At 52.9% G+C, this 26,309-nt stretch overlaps 1 protein-coding gene across 6 annotated transcripts in view; it reads right to left on the reverse strand.

Moving 5' to 3' along the window:
- Positions 1–25,141, reverse strand: part of myo18ab (myosin XVIIIA b) — a 162,198-nt gene extending 137,057 nt beyond the window's left edge. For 3 of the 6 annotated variants that reach the window (XM_072456328.1, XM_072456263.1, XM_072456246.1), the window contains exons 1-2: positions 24,689–25,141; positions 23,534–24,163 (exon numbers count right to left, since the gene is read on the reverse strand). In XM_072456328.1, coding sequence (XP_072312429.1) covers positions 23,534–24,163; positions 24,689–25,093 — 1,035 coding nt within the window. In that variant the 5' untranslated portion in view covers positions 25,094–25,141. Of the gene's footprint in view, positions 1–23,533; positions 24,164–24,679 lie in introns of all 6 variants that reach the window. The other 3 variants (XM_072456255.1, XM_072456236.1, XM_072456319.1) reach the window with 2 other exon arrangements.
- Positions 25,142–26,309: the final 1,168 nt, after the last annotated feature.

A 26,309-nucleotide genomic window follows, 5' to 3' on the forward strand; every position in this document is an offset into this window, starting at 1 on the left:
TGGATGGATGGACTTGAATCAAATGAATCGAGTCGTTTCATTTTCAACTTGAACTTTCTCAAAATAAAATATAAATAAAAAAGGGGAAAAAACAATTAAATCAAGACAAAAACAGACTTAAAATGAGTCTTTTTGCTTCACTTTTCTGTTCGGACTCGTCTCTGTGACTGAGTCGTCAGCAGCACAGACAGCAGCACAGACATCAGCACAGACATCAGCACAGACATCAGCACAGACATCAGCACAGACAGCAGCACAGACATCAGCACAGACATCAGCACAGACAGCAGCACAGACATCAGCACAGACATCAGCACAGACATCAGCACAGACAGCAGCACAGACAGCAGCACAGACAGCAGCACAGACATCAGCACAGACATCAGCACAGACAGCAGCACAGACAGCAGCACAGACATCAGCACAGACATCAGCACAGACAGCAGCACAGACAGCAGCACAGACAGCAGCACAGACAGCAGCAGTAGGTTGCAGTGCTCAGTACAGTCTGTTTGTTGTGCCCTGCAGCAGCTCTCCCAAATGTAGGTCACACACCAGGCTTTGTTCACACACGTGCAGCGCTGCACACGCCAATATGAACCCACCACTTAGACCCGGGCGCTCAGTAGTCCCGGGCGCACAGTAGTCCCGGGCGCTCAGTAGTCCCGGGCGCTCAGTAGTCCCGGGCGCTCAGTAGTCCCGGGCGCTCAGTAGTCCCGGGCGCTCAGTAGTCCCGGGCGCTCAGTAGTCCCAGGCGCTCAGTAGTCCTGAGCAGAGGCTCACATAGAGCTAATGTTGTGTCCTTGGGAAAGACACTTGTCCCACCTGGTGGTGAGAGTGAGAAATGGAGGTAGGAGGGGCCAATGGCACAGATTGACAGCCACACTTCACACAGCCTGCCCCAAGGGCAGCAGTGGCTCCAGAGGCTCATTACGGTCGTGTAGCAGGTTCTGAACACAAACTCATCACGTCTGTCACGACTCGTTAAACCTGCAGCCCATTGGACCATAACGAAGGGGGAGGAGCCAGAGGTGACATGCTTCAGCTGGAATCTGTCCAAACACGTTCAGAGAGCAGAGGGCGGGGCCCAAGAATGTGCCACTGAACACAGAGCACAGCCTGAGGGGGCGCGCAGCCTGAGCGGGCGCGCAGCATGAGCGGGCGCGCAGCCTGAGCGGGCGCGCAGCCTGAGCGGGCGCGCAGCATGAGCGGGCGCGCAGCCTGAGCGGGCGCACAGCCTGAGCGGGCGCACAGCATGAGCGGGCGCACAGCATGAGCGGGCGCACAGCCTGAGCGGGCGCACAGCAGCTACAGCTCACTCCATCCAACAACATCTGGTTCTGCAGCGCCACCTCACGCTCGGGTCAATGTTTACCTCACGCTCGGGTCAAAGTTCACGTCACGCTCAATATCACTGTAAGAATGATCACACTGAGAGCCCAGTGTTGTTACATGTCAGTTCTTTGTATTTATAGATTAATTAACGAGCGTCCGTCACTGAAACGACAGCTCCACACGCGGCGCTAACGAGCAGATAACACGCCGAGCTAAACGCTAACTCCGCGGCGGCGCTAATCTGGGAGGAATGCGTGGGAAGGCCCCGAACGCACATTGTTTTGACACAAACTCCCATGATTCCACCGGGGGCGAGCGCGGCGGGGGGTCAGGGGTCAAGAGGCCGGCGCCCAATAACTTTCAAGAAGGACAGGAAGTGTGAGCTTTACGTGCGATTTAAGAGTCGGAGCTCCAGTTTATCGAGCGGTAAACGACACGATCATGGGACGATACTCGTTTACCGTGAACTGTGTCTTTGCTTGAGCTTTTTGTCGTTTTGTTTTGAGGTTAAACAATAAGATTTTAGTCCGAATAATGGAGCCATTTTCTTCATTAGCGCAACGAAATATAGACAAACTTCCACGCCCAGGCCTCTGATTGGTCAGGCTCAGGTGGATCAACCAATCGCAGTGAATCGTGAGAGGAACTGACAGAAAAGCACCAGTTGCAGAGGGTTTTTCTGGTTCCTTAAAGCGTCAAAAGAAAACATCCTCTGGACAAATAGTTGGTCCAGAGGGTGAGGGGGCGTCGCCCAGCAGTTTCCTCCTCCCAGAGCGCGGCCGACGCAAATAGAAACAATATCCTTCCACCGAGAGACGCTTCCTGAGGTCCCGTCCCGTTTAGCAGCGAGGTCCGGCCAGCGAGGTCCGGCCAGAACCTGTCGCAGCTCCAGGTCCAAGTTAAGGTCCACGGCCAAGTTAGAGGCCCTTTAAAGGGCCTCTACAATCACGTTTAGTGCACTTTAAAGTACGTCTGATACTGGTGGTTTGGAGTGTGTAATTATGAAGGAGGAAAGAACTCCTCCCTGAGGCACACCCAGATAACACGCCGTTTATCACTTCTATTACATCCGCTTCAACGTCCACACGCTCGCACTGAACACACTGAACGCTCGCACTGAACGCACTGAACGCTCGCACTGAACGAGATGAACAGTGAGATGAACAGTGAGATGAACAGTTCTGTCCACATGGTCCAGCTCTAACCCTGAAGCTCCAGCTGCACACACAGACTCGGCTCCTGAGCGTAACATGAACCTGCTGCAAACCGGTTTTCAACATCGTCAGGCCCGATTCTTTTAAAATCATCCCGTTTGACACACAAAAGCTTGTTCACGTGTGCGGGGTTTTTACAGACGCTCAGCTCGTTCACGTCTCTCTCCTCGAGCGGGGTTTTTACAGACGCTCAGCACAGTTCTTCCACAGACGCTCAGTCACTGCACAGATGTAGAAGAAGAAACCAAACGCACACTTCACACTCGCACATCTGCGGCGCCTTCATTCATAAAAGCGGGGCGCGCGATCACACGTGGTGGATAAACGTGTCGGGCGAGGAGTAATTAAAGGTCATCGTGAAAACCGTTCACTTCCACCGCAGAGACATTTGGCATTAGAGGTCAGAGGTGATATTTGGGGTGATTTCAACATCCATCCGCTTTCTCGAGCACGTTCTAAAACACGTTGAGGAGAATTAGGAGGGAAGACTGAAGTATGCACCGCTAAACTGAAACTAATCACATGTAGTTCACATTATATAGAGCGCTAAACTGACAATTTACTGGATATTTTGTGGTTTGCAGAGTTATTTTCACATATTTTAGCGACATAAACTCTTTTTTTAAATCTTTGACATTGTCGACTGTAGTACAGTAATTGTATATTTTGATGATCATTAACTGAACAAAACAGACTCGAAAATCAAATGGTCCAAAAATAATAAACACTTGCAGATTTTCATCAATAATACACGTTGTACACAATCTGTAAATATCTTCTTTCAGTGACAATATTTTAACCTTAATTCGGTGGATTGTGCGTTTCAAAAGTCAAGTTTACGCAAGAGACAAAGTAAATCATAACTTAGATCATTACAAACATGTTTACATTTGCACTTATCGACGGTGAAACGGTTCTTTTCCGTGTCCTTTTCTCAGACGGTGAAACCTCTGAGCAGCTGAACCTCGTCCTCTATAATTCATGGCGCGGCTCATCGTCCTAAATTATTCAGTTTTATCCCGACGTTCCAGAGTCGATGTTACGGTGAGGTCTTATTCATTTACCTAGCGTATTGTCCGCACTATAAGGCGCACTTAAAAGCCTTTGACTGAGATACTGAGATACTGAGATAGAGCTGTAAATAAGATTGTTTTTATTATTATACTTCTGTTTCTAATCCGTCTAATCTGTGTTTCAACACTGGGATTTCCCCATTGTGGGACAAATGCAGGTCATATCATCTTATCGTGCTGAAATACTGAGATACTTAAATACTGAGATACTTAAATACTGACATACTTAAATACTGAGACACTTTAGATACTGAATTACTGAGATATTAAGATACTAAGATACTGAGATGCTGAGATACTGAGATGCTGAGATGCTGAGAAACTGAGATGCTGCGAAACTAAGATACTGAAATGGAAAACGCTCCTCAAACAGACTTTACTCGTTCATTTTTAGGACATATTTGGTGACTGAGAAAAACGTTATGGTCAAAAACTGTTTCTGGGTCAAAAGTGATTTAGATATTTAGACAAAGTCGGAGAAGATTTGAATCTTTTTTTTCCACTCCCGAGTTTGAAAAGTGCGACATGAGAAGATTTAGTTAAGTTAATTTATTTATTTAAACTAAAGCTTTACAATTTAAAGGTGATATGTCATTCTGGAGAGTTTACATCTGATCTAAAATACACTCAACCCAGGTAGCGGGAAGTTAGCAGGAAGTTAGCGGGAAGTGAGCGGGAAGTCAGCGGGAAGTCGGCAGGAAGTTAGCGAGTAGTTAGCAAGTAGTTAGCAGGAAGTTAGCGGGAAGTTAGCGGAAAGTCAGCGGGAAGTCAGCGGGAAGCTAGCGGCAAGTTGGCGGGAAGTCAGCGAGAAGTCAGCGAGAAATCAACGGGAAGTCAGCGAGAAATCAACGGGAAGTCAGCGGGAAGTCAGCAAGAAGTCAGCGAGAAATCAACGGGAAGTCAGCGAGAAATCAACGGGAAGTCAGCAGGAAGTCAGCGAGAAGTCAGCGAGAAATCAACGGGAAGCCAGCGAGAAATCAACGGGAAGTCAGCAGGAAGTCAGCGAGAAGTCAGCGAGAAATCAACGGGAAGTCAGCGAGAAATCAACGGGAAGTCAGCAGGAAGTCAGCGAGAAGTCAGCGGGAAGTCGGCGGGTTGTACATCGTTAGAGGCGACGTCACTAACGATGAGAGCATGTTTTTATGAGGTACTTTAGAGCAGTAAAAGACTCATTGGCGTCTTATCTCCAGCGATGTGAAGTTCAATGTACGCGTATAACTACACCGTCACGTCCCATAACTACACCGTCACGTCCCATAACTACACCGTCACGTCCCATAACTACACCGTGGCTTCAACAAGACGACTACGTCAGACTAAATGAGTCCACCCCACCCAGCCATGTTAACTTTCAGACCGCCAGGAGCACAGGCCGAGGTGGTGGTGTGGCAGTGATCTCACACTCAAGCGACTCATGAGCCCTAAAACTAACAATGCATTTCACTCATTTGAAAGCCTTATGCTGTCAATCACATGTCCAAATATGAAAAACCAAAAAGGAGTTTTGTTCATAGTTATCTACCGACCTCCTGGTCCCTATTCAGAGTTTTTAACAGAGTTTTCTGACTTTATATCAAACTTAGTGTTAGCCTGGGATAAAATAGTTATAGTTGGACAATAACTTATTTGAAGTTTTCCAGTCAGGGTCCAGAGCCCACCACAGCACTGAAACTGCACTAGTTAAAGTCACAAATGATTTGTTATTAGCCGCTGACGATGGACTGGTCTCAATCCTGGTTCTGTTGGACCTCAGCGCAGCGTTTGACACCATCGACCACAACATTCTACTGCAGAGGTTAGAATGTGATGTAGGTGTTGGAGGAACAGCCCTCAGCTGGTTTAAATCCTATTTATCTGATAGGTTCCAATTTGTTAATGTAAACAAGAGCTCCTCACCAAGCTCTAAAGTAATTTACGGTGTGCCACAGGGTTCGGTACTCGGTCCAATTCTGTTTACTCTTTATATGCTACCATTAGGCAACATTATCAGAAAGCATGGCATTAACTTCCACTGCTATGCAGACGACACTCAGCTGTATTTATCAATGAAACCTGATCAGAGCGATCAAGTAGACAGACTTAGTGCTTGTGTGAAGGAGATAAAAACCTGGATGACACTAAACTACCTGCTTCTTAACCCTGAAAAAACCGAGGTCATTGTGCTTGGCCCTAAGCATCTACGAGACTCTCTATCTGAGCAGATAGTCACACTGGACAATGTCAGTGTAGCCAGTGTAGCAGGTAGTTCTACTGTAAGAAACCTCAGAGTCTTATTTGACCAGGAGCTCTCATTTAAAGCTCATATAAATCAAGCTTGTAAAACAGCCTATTTCCATTTGCGCAACAAGAGCCAAAATCAGAAGAATTCTGCCTAAAAGTGATGCCGAAAAACTTATCCATGCATTTGTAACGACTAGATTAGACTACTGTAACTCCCTGCTTGCAGCGTGTCCTAAAAGCTCCATAAAAAGCTTTCAACTGGTTCAAAATGCAGCAGCAAGATTACTAACAGGAACAAAAAGAAGAGAGCACATTACTCCAGTGCTGAAGTCTCTTCACTGGCTCCCCGTCGAGTCTAGAATCAAATTCAAAATTCTACTCTTGACCTACAAAGCCATAAATGACATGGCCCCATCCGACCTCAAAGATGCTATAGAACCATATCATCCAAACAGAGCTCTTCGCTCTCAGAATGCCGGTCTTCTGGTGGTGCCAAGAGTCTCTAAAAGTACTGTAGGAGGTAGAGCGTTTAGCTACCAAGCTCCTGTGTTATGGAATCAGCTCCCGACCCATGTTAAATATGCTGACACAGTCTCTTCATTTAAGTCCAGGCTTAAAACGTTCCTCTTCGAAATCGCTTATGGTCAGAGTAGTTAGGAACAGAAAGATAAACCCACAGCTTCAGCTACGCTGCCCTAGGAGTAACTGTGCTGGGGGAAGTATGACAGCTTGAGCACTATCCTCTTCTTCTGACTACTTATGCTATCAAACAATATTTATTTTTTGATTCCACTTGCAAACTGTTCACCGCCTTCTTTTCTTTCTCTCACTCCTGAGGACCTGTGGACCCAGATGCCCCTCCCCTGGTGAAGTGGTCCCTGCCCTGTGTGGACGGTCCCTCATCTGCCTGAAGAGTGGGTCCAGCTCGCCTCCGACGGTCCCTCTTCTGCCTGAAGAGTGGGTCCAGCTCGACTCAGACGGTCCCTCATCTGCCTGAAGAGTGGGTCCAGCTCGACTCAGACGGTCCCTCATCTGCCTGAAGAGTGGGTCCAGCTCGACTCAGACGGTCCCTCTTCTGCCTGAAGAGTGGGTCCAGCTCGACTCAGACGGTCCCTCTTCTGCCTGAAGAGTGGGTCCAGCTCCAGTCTCCTTGTGTCCCTCGTGTCCGTCTGTGAGAGTGGGATCTCTCCTTCACTGGAACTCCTCCAGGTTTCTACGCTTTTTTCCCAAAGAGGTTTTTTTTGTAGTTTTTCCTGGCCGAGAAGGAGAGTCTAAGGACAGAGGACCCTGGGACATCGTCCCTCGCCACCACAGACATTGTCTGACTTCATCGCCACCACAGACATTGTTGATTCATTTCTCCCTGTGGCCCTCAGAGGCAACTGTTGTTGTGATTTTGGGCCTTACAAAAATAAATTGATTTGATTTGATTTGATACACCGTCACGTCACATAACTACACCGTCACGTCCCATAACTACACCGTCACGTCCCATAACTACACCGTCACGCCCCATAACTACACCGTCACGTCCCATAACTACACCGTCACGTCACTACGTCAGGATTATTAGATGAATCCATCATTGTGATGTTCAGGTCACAGTATAATCTAAGAACAAAAACATGACAATGGGGACAGCCCTAAATGTAATGATTTCTGTCTGTTTAAGTCTCAAAGGTGCTGTACGTTGTGGCGTGTTCCATAACCAGCTCAGACTTTAGGGCCTGAGTTTGTTTAACTCTGAGCTGTTCTAGAGTGAATGTCTGTATTTACGAGCTGTGACGTGGGGAACGTTAGAACGCTGCGTGAGACTAGTTATGGCCCACGCGCCGCCGCTAAATGACAGGGACAAGACCAGAGACACCACGACAGGGTTGTCACGGCTACAAAGGGCCTCAGAAGCAGCTCCACATGGGACGCACTTCTTTAGGTTTGAGTCAAGGAAATACAAATGTAAAGACTTAAACTGTGGTGTGGTTTGGAGGAATAAACATCTTAAATGATGTAAGACTTGTTATGAAATGTGAAGCGTGACTTTGGACTAAACAAGACTTAAGTTAAGGACTTTTTATACCGTCATTTGATTTTTATTCATGTTTGTCATTCTGGCATGATTAATATTACTTACTACCAATATTACTAATTAGCTTCTACTTCTTCTTCCACTTCTTCTACTTCTTCTACTTCTTATGCTTCTTATGCTCTCCTGTTACTCTAAACATGCACAAATTGACTGACTCATGTGATCAGATTTCATGATTGTGTTATCTAATGTTCTGACCACATAAACACACTGTCGTCCTGACTGACACGACCACTGTGTTCCACTGAGATACTGACATACTGAGACACTGAAATACTGAGATATTAAGATACTGAGATACTTAAATACTGAGAGATACTGAAATACTGAGATAATGAGGTACTGAGATACTGAGACACAAAAACACTGAGATTCAGAAATACTGAGATACTGAAATAATGATACTGAAATACTGAGATACTGCGATACTGAGATACTGAAATACTGAGTTACTGAGATGGACTCGCTCCTCTAACAGGCTTTACTCGTTAAATGAAGAGAAAGATGCGTCGACTTAACACCCGGATCAGCCCCGACTCTGGAGAAGCCAAAGGATTATCTCCCCACGGGACGTCCCACTCACCGCTCCAGCATCTGCTCCGATCGGCCAATCACACGGGGCCAATCACACGGGGCGAGTGAGAGGATGAGGCCCGGGTTAAACCACTTATCACCATCGCCTTGAGCCAATCCTGGTGTTAGAGCCAATCCTGGCGTTAGAGCCAACTGCACTCGCCTCTAGAGGGCGATACGGGCCACGTTCTAAACATTAATTCAACAATATCTATAAGTAGATTTTTTTATATTTTCATTTGTCAAATAAACAAAACGTGACCTTAAATGAGTTTTGGCCCAGTGGTTGCTGGGTAATTTCCTTTTGTGATGTCATCAATTACAACCAGGAAGTGACATTATAAACCTATAAAAAATGAGCCATTCTGGGATTTTTAAAATTATTTTTAAGCAAACGTTTAAATGTATAAAACTTCTGCACTTTAGGTCAATGAGTGGTCAATGTGTGGTCAATGAGTGGTCCGACCTGTAGGGGGCGCTTTAACTGCTCTGCATCGACTCAAACCTTCAGTATTTGCAGTAAACGTGTGTGTTTTGCAGTAAACTGTGGCGAGTGCTGCATCGTTTGCCCGTCTCACGTTAAATACAGCGTTTGGTCCCGTCCCACATGAAAAATGCAGATCTGACGGAGCGAGGCGTTATATTTAGAGCTTCAAACTCTGAACACACGTTTCAATGACTCATCACATTCTCACAACTCGTCCTTTGACATTCCTGACAAAGACTCGTCCTGAACGCGGATGATGAAACTGCAGCGCCGCAACTCCCGATGACCACGGACGGGACGAGCTACAGCGCCGCGACTCCCGATGACCACCTCCGTGGGCGATGGCCTGATCAAGCTCAGATTTGGGGAAGTATCATCTACACAAACGGGGCATTAAAAGTTATCCACATTTGTGTCCTAAGTGTCACGGTCTCTGTGCGGCTCGGTCATTTGCACTGGCTCAGCAGCATTGGCCATGTACAATGTGTCGCTGTCTTAGTTCTTACATGGCCCGCGAGGGCCGTTGGATGCCGCTTGCGGCTTTAATTATTATTGTTAATGAATATTATGATCATTTTCACTTGCTCTCTGCTCATGTTCCGTGTTTTATGACTGTAATCGAGGAAAAAACGTTAAAAGAATAAAAATAAAATACTTCTTTAAAGTTCTCTTGTGGTCTTATTCTGTTCTGATCAAATATAAATCACAAACGTATTGGAACAAACCAAATTAAACTGAAAAGATCCAACTTTGTCCCATTGATGTGATGTTTTTCAGTGTCTACTATTTAATATGGATTATGTCTGATGTTTGTGTGAAACAGTTTTAGTATCATTTTATTTCAAGAGTGTTTTATATTCTATTTTCATGTTTCCAAAGGTTGAAATGCAGTGAAAATCCACGTGTGGCATGTTAAATGTGGCTGTGGTTTGTGGTCTTAGTGTTTCTCGTACAGTTTGGGCCCCTGAGAACCTGAGGGACATTTCCCTGCATCGTGCTGCTGGAGACACTGCTGTTACGTGTTAATATTGTTAGAGCCTAACAAGAAGATATTGTGGTGTTTTGGAGAATTCAAATGACTATTAAGTGTTGAATGTATTGATTAGAACAGAAACGTGAGGCTCATTATTATAAGTGTCTTTCAGCTCTTCAGATGAACTTTGTGAAGTAAATATTGACTTAAAAGTGACCAAAGCTGCAAATGTGTAACTGTCTCAGGACAAACATGAGCAGCTTAAAGCCACTTCCTGTCTGAGCTCTGAGGAGGTCTCGTAGGAGGAGGACGGAAGTGGACCATTTGTTCCAACGCAGATTCCTCAAATACCAACGTCCAAAACCAGAGAGACTGCGGCCCATTGAGAGCAAACTGCGGCCCGTTTGTCTCCCGGCTCGGGACGGGACGAGGAAGCAAGAGGACACACCAACAAACACGAAGAAACACCAGCGAAAACGCCAACAAACACGAGGAAACACCAACAAACACGAGGAAACACCCGAGAAAACACCAACAAACACGAGGAAACACCAACAAACACGAGGAAACACCCGAGAAAACACCAACAAACACGAGGAAACACCAACAAACACGAGGAAACACCCGAGAAAACACCAACAAACACGAGGAAACACCAACAAACACGAGGAAACACCCGAGAAAACACCAACAAACACGAGGAAACACCAACAAACACAAGGAAACACCAGCGAAAACGCCAACAAACACGAGGAAACACCAACAAACACGAGGAAACACCCGAGAAAACACCAACAAACACGAGGAAACGCCAACAAGCACGAGGAAACACCAACAAGCACGAGGAAACACCAACAAGCACGAGGAAACACCAGCGAAAACGCCAACAAACACAAGGAAACGCCAACAAGCACGAGGAAACACCAACAAGCACGAAGAAACACCAACAAGCACGAGGAAACACCCGAGAAAACACCAACAAACACGAGGAAACACCAACAAACACGAGGAAACACCCGAGAAAACACCAACAAACACGAGGAAACACCAACAAACACAAGGAAACACCAGCGAAAACGCCAACAAACACGAGGAAACACCAACAAACACGAGGAAACACCAACAAGCACGAGGAAACACCCGAGAAAACACCAACAAACACGAGGAAACACCAACAAGCACGAGGAAACACCAACAAGCACGAGGAAACACCAGCGAAAACGCCAACAAACACAAGGAAACGCCAACAAGCACGAGGAAACACCCGAGAAAACACCAACAAACACGAGGAAACGCCAACAAGCACGAGGAAACACCAACAAGCACGAGGAAACACCAACAAGCACGAGGAAACACCCGAGAAAACACCAACAAACACGAGGAAACACCAACAAGCACGAGGAAACACCAGCGAAAACGCCAACAAACACAAGGAAACGCCAACAAGCACGAGGAAACACCAACAAGCACGAAGAAACACCAACAAGCACGAGGAAACACCCGAGAAAACACCAACAAACACGAGGAAACACCAACAAGCACGAGGAAACACCAACAAGCACGAGGAAACACCAGCGAAAACGCCAACAAACACAAGGAAACGCCAACAAGCACGAGGAAACACCAACAAGCACGAGGAAACACCCGAGAAAACACCAACAAACACGAGGAAACACCAACAAGCACGAGGAAACACCAACAAGCACGAGGAAACACCAACAAGCACGAGGAAACACCAACAAGCACGAGGAAACACCAACAAGCACGAGGAAACACCCGAGAAAACACCAACAAACACGAGGAAACACCAACAAGCACGAGGAAACACCAACAAGCACGAGGAAACACCAACAAACACAAAGAAACACCAACAAGCACGAGGAAACACCAACAAGCACGAGGAAACACCCGAGAAAACACCAACAAACACGAGGAAACACCAGCGAAAACGCCAACAAACACGAGGAAACACCAACAAACACGAGGAAACACCAACAAACACGAGGAAACACCCGAGAAAACACCAACAAACACGAGGAAACACCAACAAACACGAAGAAACACCAGCGAAAACGCCAACAAACACGAGGAAACACCAACAAACACGAGGAAACACCAACAAACACGAGGAAACACCCGAGAAAACACCAACAAACACGAGGAAACACCAACAAACACGAGGAAACACCCGAGAAAACACCAACAAACAGGAGGAAACACCAACAAACACAAGGAAACACCAGCGAAAACGCCAACAAACACGAGGAAACACCAACAAACACGAGGAAACACCAACAAGCACGAGGAAACACCAACAAGCACGAGGAAACACCCGAGAAAACACCAACAAACACGAGGAAACGCCAACAAGCACGAGGAAACACCAACAAGCACGAGGAAACACCAGCGAAAACGCCAACAAACACAAGGAAACGCCAACAAGCACGAGGAAACACCAACAAGCACGAGGAAACACCAGCGAAAACGCCAACAAACACAAGGAAACGCCAACAAGCACGAGGAAACACCAACAAGCACGAAGAAACACCCGAGAAAACACCAACAAACACGAGGAAACACCAACAAGCACGAGGAAACACCAACAAGCACGAGGAAACACCAGCGAAAACGCCAACAAACACAAGGAAACGCCAACAAGCACGAAGAAACACCAACAAGCACGAGGAAACACCCGAGAAAACACCAACAAACACGAGGAAACACCAACAAGCACGAGGAAACACCAACAAGCACGAGGAAACACCAGCGAAAACGCCAACAAACACAAGGAAACGCCAACAAGCACGAGGAAACACCAACAAGCACGAGGAAACACCAACAAGCACGAGGAAACACCAACAAGCACGAGGAAACACCAACAAGCACGAGGAAACACCAACAAGCACGAGGAAACACCAACAAACACAAAGAAACACCAACAAGCACGAGGAAACACCCGAGAAAACGCCAACAAACACGAGGAAACACCAACAAACACGAGGAAACACCCGAGAAAACACCAACAAACACGAGGAAACACCAGCGAAAACGCCAACAAACACAAGGAAACACCAACAAGCACGAGGAAACACATCTTGCGTCTGAAGTGAGTTTGGACGTGGAAAAGTGGAAAACTACTGCAACAAAGACAAAAGTGACAGAAAAGTGTAAAGTTCTAGTCGTTGAGTCGATTAATCGGTGGATGGAGTCTTTATGAGTCGACTGATCCTTTTAACGAGAGTTTAACGATTTAAATGGAACAACAGGGAAAAGGAGACGTCTGGAGAATGTACGGGGTGGATTTAGACGTAAAACGGCAAAATAAAACTGCTTATTTTTTATTCTTGTTCAGTTTTGATGCGGTCGGACCTCGCTGGGCCCTGATTGGCTCATTGTCCCGTCCGTCACGTTCCTTTGAAGCGTCCGGGCGACACGTGTAAAGCGAGTCGCTCTCTTTGAGCGACTGTTTCAACCACTTTTTTATCTGAATGAGTTTGTGAGGAAACTGTAGGAAACTGTAGGAGCCGCTCCGGCACCAGTGGAAGGACTTCCTGAGAAAACACTCAGTGTGCCAACGTTAACATGCAGCGCCGAGGCCACGCCGAGGCCGAGCCGAGGCCACGCCGAGGCTGAGCCGAGGCCGAGCCGAGGCCACGCCGAGGCCGAGCCAAGGCCGAGCCGAGGCCACGCCGAGGCCGAGCCGAGGCCACGCCGAGGCCACGCTGAGGCCGAGCCGAGGCCGAGCCGAGGCCGAACCGAGGCCGAGCCGAGGCCACGCCGAGGCCACGCCGAGGCCACGACGAGGCCGAGCCGAGGCCGAGGCCGAGGCCACGCCGAGGCCACGCCGAGGCCACGACGAGGCCACGACGAGGCCACGCCGAGGCCGAGCCGAGGCCGAGCCGAGGCCGAGCCGAGGCCACGCCGAGGCCACGACGAGGCCACGACGAGGCCGAGCCGAGGCCGAGCCGAGGCCACGCCGAGGCCACGACGAGTCCGAGCCGAGGCCACGCCGAGGCCACGCCGAGGCCACGACGAGGCCGAGCCGAGGCCACGCCGAGGCCACGCCGAGGCCACGACGAGGCCGAGCCGAGGCCACGCCGAGGCCACGACGAGGCCGAGCCGAGGCCACGCCGAGGCCACGCCGAGGCCACGACGAGGCCACGCCGAGGCCGAGCCGAGGCCACGACGAGGCCGAGCCGAGGCCACGCCGAGGCTGAGCCGAGGCCGAGCCGAGGCCACGCCGAGGCCGAGCCGAGGCCGAGCCGAGGCCACGCCGAGGCCACGCCGAGGCCGAGCCGAGGCCGAGCCGAGGCCGAACCGAGGCCGAGCCGAGGCCACGCCGAGGCCACGCCGAGGCCACGACGAGGCCGAGCCGAGGCCGAGGCCGAGGCCACGCCGAGGCCACGCCGAGGCCACGACGAGGCCACGACGAGGCCACGCCGAGGCCGAGCCGAGGCCGAGCCGAGGCCGAGCCGAGGCCACGACGAGGCCACGCCGAGGCCACGACGAGGCCGAGCCGAGGCCGAGCCGAGGCCACGCCGAGGCCACGACGAGTCCGAGCCGAGGCCACGCCGAGGCCACGCCGAGGCCACGACGAGGCCGAGCCGAGGCCACGCCGAGGCCACGCCGAGGCCACGACGAGGCCGAGCCGAGGCCACGCCGAGGCCACGACGAGGCCGAGCCGAGGCCACGCCGAGGCCACGCCGAGGCCACGACGAGGCCACGCCGAGGCCGAGCCGAGGCCACGACGAGGCCGAGCCGAGGCCACGCCGAGGCCACGACGAGGCCGAGCCGAGGCCACGACGAGGCCACGACGAGGCCGAGCCGAGGCCGAGCCGAGGCCACGCCGAGGCCACGCCGAGGCCACGCCGAGCCGAGGCCAAGCCGAGGCGAGGCCACGACGAGGCCGAGCCCACGACGAGGCCGAGCCGAGGCCACGACGAGGCCGAGCCGAGGCCACGCCGAGGCCGAGCCGAGGCCACGACGAGGCCGAGCCGAGGCCACGCCGAGGCCACGACGAGGCCGAGCCGAGGCCACGCCGAGGCCACGCCGAGGCCACGCCGAGGCCGAGGCCACGCCGAGGCCGAGGCCACGACGAGGCCGAGCCGTGGCCGAGCCGAGGCCACGCCGAGGCCACGACAAGGCCGAGCCGAGGCCACGCCGAGGCCACGCCGAGGCCACGCCGAGGCCTCGACAAGGCCACGACGAGGCCGAGCTGAGGCCACGCCGAGCCGAGGCCACGACGAGGCCGAGCCGAGGCCACGACGAGGCCGAGCCGAGGCCACGCCGAGGCCACGACGAGGCCGAGCCGAGGCCACGCCGAGGCCGAGCCGAGGCCACGCCGAGGCGGAGCCGAGGCCGAGCAGAGGCCACGCCGAGGCCGAGCCGAGGCCACGCCGAGGCCACGCCGAGGCCACGACGAGGCCGAGCCGAGGCCACGCCGAGGCCACGCCGAGGCCACGACGAGGCCGAGTCGAGGCCGAGCCGAGGCCACGCCGAGGCCACGCCGAGGCCACGCCGAGGCCGAGGCCACGACGAGGCCGAGGCCACGACGAGGCCGAGCCGAGGCCACGCCGAGGCCACGCCGAGGCCACGACAAGGCCGAGCCGAGGCCGAGCCGAGGCCACGACGAGGCCGAGCCGAGGCCACGCCGAGGCGGAGCCGAGGCCACGCCGAGGCCACGACGAGGCCGAGCCGAGGCCGAGCCGAGGCCACGCCGAGGCCACGCCGAGGCCGAGGCCACGACGAGGCCGAGGCCACGACGAGGCCGAGCCGAGGCCACGCCGAGGCCACGCCGAGGCCACGACAAGGCCGAGCCGAGGCGGAGCCGAGGCCACGCCGAGGCCACGACGAGGCCGAGCCGAGGCCGAGCCGAGGCCACGACGAGGCCACGCCGAGGCCACGACAAGGCCGAGCCGAGGCCGAGCCGAGGCCACGACGAGGCCACGCCGAGGCCACGACAAGGCCGAGCCGAGGCCGAGCCGAGGCCACGACGAGGCCACGACGAGGCCGAGCCGAGGCCGAACCGAGGCCGAGCCGAGGCCACACGGGCGACCTTTGCCTCGCAAACATGAGCCGTTTGGGTCTAATCTGGACTTTGGACGAACTAAAATCTCCACAGATGTTGAATATGATGTTTTCAGTCACACACAGTACACACAGTACACACAGTACTCACAGTACACACAGTACACGCAGTACACGCAGTACACGCAGTACACGCAGTACTCACAGTACACACAGTACACAGTACACGCAGTACACGCAGTACACACAGTACACGCAGTACACACAGTACACGCAGTACACGCAGTACACACAGTACACACAGTACACACAGTACACACAGTACTCACAGTACACACAGTACACAGTACACGCAGTACACGCAGTACACACAGTACACAGTACAAGCAGTACACGCAGTACACGCAGTACACGCAGTACACGCAGTACACAGTACACACAGTACACAGTACACGCAGTACACGCAGTACACGCAGTACACGCAGTACACGCAGTACACGCAGTACACGCAGTACACACAGTACACGCAGTACACGCAGTACACGCAGTACTCACAGTACTCACAGTACACACAGTACACACAGTACTCACAGTACACACAGTACACACAGTACACGCAGTACACGCAGTACACGCAGTACTCACAGTACTCACAGTACACACAGTACACACAGTACACACAGTACACGCAGTACACGCAGTACTCACAGTACTCACAGTACTCACAGTACTCACAGTACACACAGTAAATATTTCTCTGAAGGAAAATGGTATTTATTATAAAGGGGCGGGACAACAACAACAGCTCCTCCACAACAACAACAGCTCCACAACAACAACAACAGCTCCACAACAACAACAACAGCTCCACAACAACAACAACAGCTCCACAACAACAACAGCTCCACAACAACGGTCATGTGGTCATGTGGACGGTCATGTGGTCATGTGGACGGTCATGTGGTCATGTGGACGGTCATGTGGTCACGTGGTCATGTGGACGGTCATGTGGTCACGTGGTCATGTGGACGGTCATGTGGTCACGTGGTCATGTGGACTGTCATGTGGTGACGTGGTCATGTGGACGGTCATGTGGTCACGTGGTCATGTGGACGGTCATGTGGTCACGTGGTCATGTGGACGGTCATGTGGTCATGTGGACGGTCATGTGGTCATGTGGACGGTCATGTGGTCACGTGGTCATGTGGTCACATGGTCATGTGGACGGTCATGTGGTCATGTGGACGGTCATGTGGTCACGTGGTCGGTCATGTGGTCACGTGGTCATGTGGTCACATGGTCATGTGGACGGTCATGTGGTCACGTGGTCATGTGGACGGTCATGTGGTCACGTGGTCATGTGGACGGTCATGTGGTCACATGGTCATGTGGACGGTCATGTGGTCACGTGGTCATGTGGACGGTCATGTGGTCATGTGGACGGTCATGTGGTCATGTGGACGGTCATGTGGTCACGTGGTCATGTGGTCACATGGTCATGTGGACGGTCATGTGACTGAATCTATTGCTTGTTTCTGGATCATAAAAACTCTTTAAAAAGTTGATCCAACAAAGTTCATAAACAATAACAGAGACTTTAGATTAGGGATAAAAATGACTAAAAGATTAAATAAACATTGACTAAACCTGACGGAAACCAGACAAAAGCAGGCCAGTTTAAAGAACCGGATCTAAACCAGGTCTAAACCAGGTCTAAACCAGGTCTAAACCAGGACTAAACCAGGTCTAAACCAGGTCTATACCAGGACTAAACCAGGACTAAACCAGGTCTAAACCAGGACTAAACCAGGTCTAAACCAGGTCTAAACCAGGACTAAACCAGGACTAAACCAGGTCTAAACCAGGTCTAAACCAGGACTAAACCAGGTCTAAACCAGGACTAAACCAGGTCTAAACCAGGTCTATACCAGGTCTAAACCGAGCCGAGGCCGAGCCGAGGCCGAGCCGAGGCCACGACGAGGCCACGCCGAGGCCACGACGAGGCCGAGCCGAGGCCGAGCCGAGGCCACGCCGAGGCCACGACGAGTCCGAGCCGAGGCCACGCCGAGGCCACGCCGAGGCCACGACGAGGCCGAGCCGAGGCCACGCCGAGGCCACGCCGAGGCCACGACGAGGCCGAGCCGAGGCCACGCCGAGGCCACGACGAGGCCGAGCCGAGGCCACGCCGAGGCCACGCCGAGGCCACGACGAGGCCACGCCGAGGCCGAGCCGAGGCCACGACGAGGCCGAGCCGAGGCCACGCCGAGGCCACGACGAGGCCGAGCCGAGGCCACGACGAGGCCACGACGAGGCCGAGCCGAGGCCGAGCCGAGGCCACGCCGAGGCCACGCCGAGGCCACGCCGAGCCGAGGCCAAGCCGAGGCGAGGCCACGACGAGGCCGAGCCCACGACGAGGCCGAGCCGAGGCCACGACGAGGCCGAGCCGAGGCCACGCCGAGGCCGAGCCGAGGCCACGACGAGGCCGAGCCGAGGCCACGCCGAGGCCACGACGAGGCCGAGCCGAGGCCACGCCGAGGCCACGCCGAGGCCACGCCGAGGCCGAGGCCACGCCGAGGCCGAGGCCACGACGAGGCCGAGGCCACGACGAGGCCGAGCCGTGGCCGAGCCGAGGCCACGCCGAGGCCACGACAAGGCCGAGCCGAGGCCACGCCGAGGCCACGCCGAGGCCACGCCGAGGCCTCGACAAGGCCACGACGAGGCCGAGCTGAGGCCACGCCGAGCCGAGGCCACGACGAGGCCGAGCCGAGGCCACGACGAGGCCGAGCCGAGGCCACGCCGAGGCCACGACGAGGCCGAGCCGAGGCCACGCCGAGGCCGAGCCGAGGCCACGCCGAGGCGGAGCCGAGGCCGAGCAGAGGCCACGCCGAGGCCGAGCCGAGGCCACGCCGAGGCCACGCCGAGGCCACGACGAGGCCGAGCCGAGGCCACGCCGAGGCCACACCGAGGCCACGACGAGGCCGAGTCGAGGCCGAGCCGAGGCCACGCCGAGGCCACGCCGAGGCCACGCCGAGGCCGAGGCCACGACGAGGCCGAGGCCACGACGAGGCCGAGCCGAGGCCACGCCGAGGCCACGCCGAGGCCACGACAAGGCCGAGCCGAGGCCGAGCCGAGGCCACGACGAGGCCGAGCCGAGGCCACGCCGAGGCGGAGCCGAGGCCACGCCGAGGCCACGACGAGGCCGAGCCGAGGCCGAGCCGAGGCCACGCCGAGGCCACGCCGAGGCCGAGGCCACGACGAGGCCGAGGCCACGACGAGGCCGAGCCGAGGCCACGCCGAGGCCACGCCGAGGCCACGACAAGGCCGAGCCGAGGCGGAGCCGAGGCCACGCCGAGGCCACGACGAGGCCGAGCCGAGGCCGAGCCGAGGCCACGACGAGGCCACGCCGAGGCCACGACAAGGCCGAGCCGAGGCCGAGCCGAGGCCACGACGAGGCCACGACGAGGCCGAGCCGAGGCCGAACCGAGGCCGAGCCGAGGCCACACGGGCGACCTTTGCCTCGCAAACATGAGCCGTTTGGGTCTAATCTGGACTTTGGACGAACTAAAATCTCCACAGATGTTGAATATGATGTTTTCAGTCACACACAGTACACACAGTACACACAGTACTCACAGTACACACAGTACACGCAGTACACGCAGTACACGCAGTACACGCAGTACTCACAGTACACACAGTACACAGTACACGCAGTACACGCAGTACACACAGTACACGCAGTACACACAGTACACGCAGTACACGCAGTACACGCAGTACACACAGTACACACAGTACACACAGTACACACAGTACTCACAGTACACACAGTACACAGTACACGCAGTACACGCAGTACACACAGTACACAGTACAAGCAGTACACGCAGTACACGCAGTACACGCAGTACACGCAGTACACAGTACACACAGTACACAGTACACGCAGTACACGCAGTACACGCAGTACACGCAGTACACGCAGTACACGCAGTACACACAGTACACGCAGTACTCACAGTACTCACAGTACTCACAGTACACACAGTACACACAGTACTCACAGTACACACAGTACACACAGTACACGCAGTACACGCAGTACACGCAGTACTCACAGTACTCACAGTACACACAGTACACACAGTACACACAGTACACGCAGTACACGCAGTACTCACAGTACTCACAGTACTCACAGTACTCACAGTACACACAGTAAATATTTCTCTGAAGGAAAATGGTATTTATTATAAAGGGGCGGGACAACAACAACAGCTCCTCCACAACAACAACAGCTCCACAACAACAACAACAGCTCCACAACAACAACAACAGCTCCACAACAACAACAACAGCTCCACAACAACAACAGCTCCACAACAACAACAGCTCCACAACAACAACAGCTCCTACACAACAACAACAACAGCTCCACAACAACAACAGCTCCTACACAACAACAACAACAGCTCCACAACAACTACAGCTCCACAATTCAATATTTCAGGGAATATTTCAACAAACGTAGTATAAAAACAGCAGGTTTATGAAGATGAAAGTGACAGTTGTTTATCACATAAATAACTCTGTCGTTGTTACATAAAGTAAAATGTTCCAAATGCATTTTTGAATCAATGAGAAAAGATCTGAAACATCAATGGATTTCACCAACAAGGATCGATTTATAACTGTAGAGCCATTACTGTGGTCACATGGTCACATGGTCATGTGGACGGTCATGTGGTCACGTGGTCCTGTGGACGGTCATGTGGTCACGTGGTCCTGTGGACGGTCATGTGGTCACGTGGTCATGTGGACGGTCATGTGTTCACGTGGTCATGTGGACGGTCATGTGGTCACGTGGTCATGTGGTCACATGGTCATGTGGACGGTCGCGTGGTCACGTGGTCATGTGGTCACATGGTCATGTGAACTGTCATGTGGTCACGTGGTCCTGTGGACGGTCATGTGGTCACGTGGTCATGTGGACTGTCATGTGGTCACGTGGTCATGTGGACGGTCATGTGGTCATGTGGACGGTCATGTGGTCATGTGGACGGTCATGTGGTCACGTGGTCATGTGGACGGTCATGTGGTCACGTGGTCCTGTGGACGGTCATGTGGTCACGTGGTCCTGTGGACGGTCATGTGGTCACGTGGTCATGTGGACGGTCATGTGTTCACGTGGTCATGTGGACGGTCATGTGGTCACGTGGTCATGTGGTCACATGGTCATGTGGACGGTCGCGTGGTCACGTGGTCATGTGGTCACATGGTCATGTGAACTGTCATGTGGTCACGTGGTCCTGTGGACGGTCATGTGGTCACGTGGTCATGTGGACTGTCATGTGGTCACGTGGTCATGTGGACGGTCATGTGGTCATGTGGACGGTCATGTGGTCATGTGGACGGTCATGTGGTCACGTGGTCATGTGGACGGTCATGTGGTCACGTGGTCATGTGGTCACATGGTCATGTGGACGGTCATGTGGTCACGTGGTCATGTGGACGGTCATGTGGTCACGTGGTCATGTGGTCACATGGTCATGTGGACGGTCATGTGGTCACGTGGTCATGTGGACGGTCGCGTGGTCACGTGGTCACGTGGTCATGTGGTCACATGGTCATGTGGACTGTCATGTGGTCACGTGGTCCTGTGGACAGTCATGTGGTTACGTGGTCCTGTGGACGGTCATGTGGTCACGTGGTCATGTGGACGGTCATGTGGTCACGTGGTCATGTGGACGGTCATGTGGTCACGTGGTCATGTGGACGGTCATGTGGTCATGTGGACGGTCATGTGGTCATGTGGACGGTCATGTGGTCACGTGGTCATGTGGTCACATGGTCATGTGGACGGTCATGTGGTCATGTGGACGGTCATGTGGTCACGTGGTCATGTGGACGGTCATGTGGTCACGTGGTCATGTGGACGGTCATGTGGTCACGTGGTCATGTGGACTGTCATGTGGTGACGTGGTCATGTGGACGGTCATGTGGTCACGTGGTCATGTGGACGGTCATGTGGTCACGTGGTCATGTGGACGGTCATGTGGTCATGTGGACGGTCATGTGGTCATGTGGACGGTCATGTGGTCACGTGGTCATGTGGTCACATGGTCATGTGGACGGTCATGTGGTCATGTGGACGGTCATGTGGTCACGTGGTCGGTCATGTGGTCACGTGGTCATGTGGTCACATGGTCATGTGGACGGTCATGTGGTCACGTGGTCATGTGGACGGTCATGTGGTCACGTGGTCATGTGGACGGTCATGTGGTCACGTGGTCATGTGGACGGTCATGTGGTCACGTGGTCATGTGGACGGTCATGTGGTCACATGGTCATGTGGACGGTCATGTGGTCACGTGGTCATGTGGACGGTCATGTGGTCATGTGGACGGTCATGTGGTCATGTGGACGGTCATGTGGTCACGTGGTCATGTGGTCACATGGTCATGTGGACGGTCATGTGACTGAATCTATTGCTTGTTTCTGGATCATAAAAACTCTTTAAAAAGTTGATCCAACAAAGTTCATAAACAATAACAGAGACTTTAGATTAGGGATAAAAATGACTAAAAGATTAAATAAACATTGACTAAACCTGACGGAAACCAGACAAAAGCAGGCCAGTTTAAAGAACCGGATCTAAACCAGGTCTAAACCAGGTCTAAACCAGGTCTAAACCAGGACTAAACCAGGTCTAAACCAGGTCTATACCAGGACTAAACCAGGACTAAACCAGGTCTAAACCAGGACTAAACCAGGTCTAAACCAGGTCTAAACCAGGACTAAACCAGGACTAAACCAGGTCTAAACCAGGTCTAAACCAGGACTAAACCAGGTCTAAACCAGGACTAAACCAGGTCTAAACCAGGTCTATACCAGGTCTAAACCAGGTCTAAACCAGGTCTAAACCAGGACTAAACCAGGTCTAAACCAGGTCTAAACCAGGTCTAAACCAGGACTAAACCAGGTCTATACCAGGACTAAACCAGGTCTAAACCAGGTCTATACCAGGACTAAACCAGGTCTATACCAGGACTAAACCAGGTCTAAACCAGGTCTATACCAGGACTAAACCAGGACTAAACCAGGTCTAAACCAGGACTAAACCAGGTCAAAACCAGGTCTAAACCAGGTCTAAACCAGGTCTAAACCAGGACTAAACCAGGACTAAACCAGGTCTAAACCAGGTCTAAACCAGGACTAAACCAGGTCTAAACCAGGTCTAAACCAGGTCTAAACCAGGACTAAACCAGGTCTAAACCAGGTCTATACCAGGACTAAACCAGGACTAAACCAGGTCTAAACCAGGACTAAACCAGGACTAAACCAGGACTAAACCAGGACTAAACCAGGTCTGACACTGCAGATAGAAAACACAGCAGTTTGAGACACTTCAGTCTTCTCCTGCTTTAAAAACAACAGAAGAAGTTCTCGACCAACTCAACTTCATCGACCGACCAAACCAGAATGGGCCTGATGCCCCACATTTGACCCATCCGGACCCGTCCGGACCGCATGGCGTGCACTCACATGTCTGGCGTCCCTCCTCTGTCCCTCGGCGTTCTTTAACCAGCAGCGGCTCAGCTCGCTCAGCTCCAGGATGGGCTGGACCTTCAGCTGGACCGTGTCTCCGCTCTGTCGAATCATCTCCACGATCTCATCACGGCTTTTGTTCTCCACGTTCCTCCCGTTGATTTCCACAAGCCGGTCGCCGGGAACCAAGCCCAGCGCCAGATCCTTGGTCCCCGCTCCCGGCTCGGCGAAATGGACCACCCTCCGGTAAACGCCGCCGTCCGGACTGCGGTCCAACATGGTGGTCCGCCGCAGTGAGAAGCCGAAGTCGCCGGTGTTCCGGCGCTGCAGCTCCAGCTCTCTGGTCTGCGGGGCCACCGGGGCCACCACGGGCGGGAGCTGGAGCTGCGCCGGGAAGGTCCTGGGCACCAGCTCGGGGGGGACGCAAGGGCGCTTGGCGGGGGGTGCGTAGGGGGGGTCCGGAGGCGGGTTTCCTGGGGGTTGTTTCGCGCTGTGTTTGCGGAGCATGTTGAACACCTTGCTCTCCACTTGGGGCGAGGGCGCGGCCGAGTTGGGGCCCGACGGCGTGGAACCCTCAGACGGGCTCTCCTCTTTGCTCCGCTGAGAGAAGGAGAAACGCTTCATCATCTGAGGAGAGGAAACCAAGTTAGAAACAGTAATAACATGGTAATAGCACGGTAAATAACGCTGCAATATTGCTGCAATAACACGGTTAATAACATGTAATTAACACGGCAAATAATACGGTAATTAACATTGCAATAACACCGGTAATAACACGGTAATAACACAGTAATTAACGCTGCAATCAACACGGTTAACGCCACGTTAGTAACGCCACGTTAATAACACAGTAATAACAGTAATAACACGTAATAACACAGTAATAACACGGTAATAACACGGTAATAAAATAGAAACAGACGTTAGTGAAAAGTGCCTTTTGCTGAGTGTTTCTGTCAAACAAAATAAATATAAACTAAAATAAATAAAAATAAAATACAATTAATTCATTTTAATTTAATGAAAACAATCAAATACAAATACACAAATGAAATAAATAACAACAAAACATAAAATAATAATAAAAACTGAAATAAAGTCAAATAACGTGACGAGCATAAAGCCTTAGACTCCACCCACCTGTCCCACCTGGGAGGAGTTCTGCTTGGCGATGGACCCGAACTGCGCCACCCGGTCCCTGACGGAGCCCCTGGGGTCCAGCGAGGACTCCCCCTTCAGGTCGTCGGTGGAACTGGCGGCGCTCAGCTGGTCGTCCATCGCCACGCTGCTGCGGTTGCTCCGGATGCTCAGGCCGTCTGCCTCGATGTCGGCCAGCGTCAGCTCGCCGCCGCCGCTCGCCACCTTGATGGGGATGGGGTTGGAGATCTCCAGCTTGCCCTTGGACTCGCGCTTGGCCTCGCGCTTGCGGTCGAAGAAGCCGCGGCGCTTGCTCATCTCGTCCAGGCTGCGCAGCTCGGCGGCCGACATGCGCTCCTTCTTCTTCTCCTTCCGCACGCTGTCCCGCTCCTTGTCCTTCTTCATCAGGTTGAACATGGCGGACGGGCGCTAGGGGGCGACGTGGAGTAACACCGACAGGGACAGAACCCCTGCAGAAGAAGACAATGTGAGTGACAGGACGAAGGGGACGATGTCATAAGTCGTGTGTGACTGTATTTGTCTGTACGGGAGATGTTTAAAACGTGTTTAAAATCGCAATTGATGATGAAACGGTTCAAAATCTCCCAAAATGACTGATATTTCTGCACTTTTGTGGTTTCTTGTACGGCCCGTTCACCTTTTGTGCGTTTCACAGACACATTCCTCACACATTAGAGTCTGAGGCGTCACGATTTAACCATTATTCACGATTATAACTGTGAAATCTCGTACGTTTCCTCAGATACTGTATGTTTTATTCTGGAAAACAGGTTGAATTATAAAGACTTAAGAATAGTGATTATTATATTCGGCTCGTACGATTCTTTTCTGACCTGAATCATCACGAGCGTTAATGTCGTTATTGACATGTTTTAATTCAAGCACCGTAAAAAACACTTCCCAGCACATCCTCTTCACCTTCCTGCAACGGAGCGGTCAGAGCGGTCAGAGCAGGAGCCAGAGCGGTCAGAGCAGGAGCCAGAGCGGTCAGAGCAGGAGCCAGAGCGGTCAGAGCAAGAGCCAGAGCGGTCAGAGCAGGAGCCAGAGCAGTCAGAGCAGAAGCCAGAGCAGGAGCCAGAGCGGTCAGAGCAGGAGCCAGAGCGGTCAGAGCAGGAGCCAGAGCGGTCAGAGCAGGAGCCAGAAGCCAGAGCGGTCAGAGCAGGAGCCAGAGCAGTCAGAGCAGGAGCCAGAGCGGTCAGAGCAGGAGCCAGAGCGGTCAGAGCAGGAGCCAGAGCAGGAGCCAGAGCGGTCAGAGCAGGAGCCAGAGCGGTCAGAGCAGGAGCCAGAGCAGTCAGAGCAGGAGCCAGAGCAGGAGCCAGAGCAGGAGCCAGAGCGGTCAGAGCAGGAACCAGAGCGGTCAGAGCAGGAGCCAGAGCGGTCAGAGCAGGAGCCAGAGCGGTCAGAGCAGGAGCCAGAGCGGTCAGAGCAAGAGCCAGAGCAGTCAGAGCAGAAGCCAGAGCAGGAGCCAGAGCGGTCAGAGCAGGAGCCAGAGCGGTCAGAGCAGGAGCCAGAGCGGTCAGAGCAGGAGCCAGAGCAGTCAGAGCAGGAGCCAGAGCGGTCAGAGCAAGAGCCAGAGCGGTCAGAGCAGGAGCCAGAGCAGGAGCCAGAGCAG

Source organism: Eucyclogobius newberryi, unplaced genomic scaffold (assembly GCF_026437365.1).
Source record: "Eucyclogobius newberryi isolate DKJ021-1_F unplaced genomic scaffold, fEucNew1.0.hap1 SCAF_10, whole genome shotgun sequence".
Taxonomy (NCBI): Eukaryota; Metazoa; Chordata; class Actinopteri; order Gobiiformes; family Gobiidae; genus Eucyclogobius; species Eucyclogobius newberryi.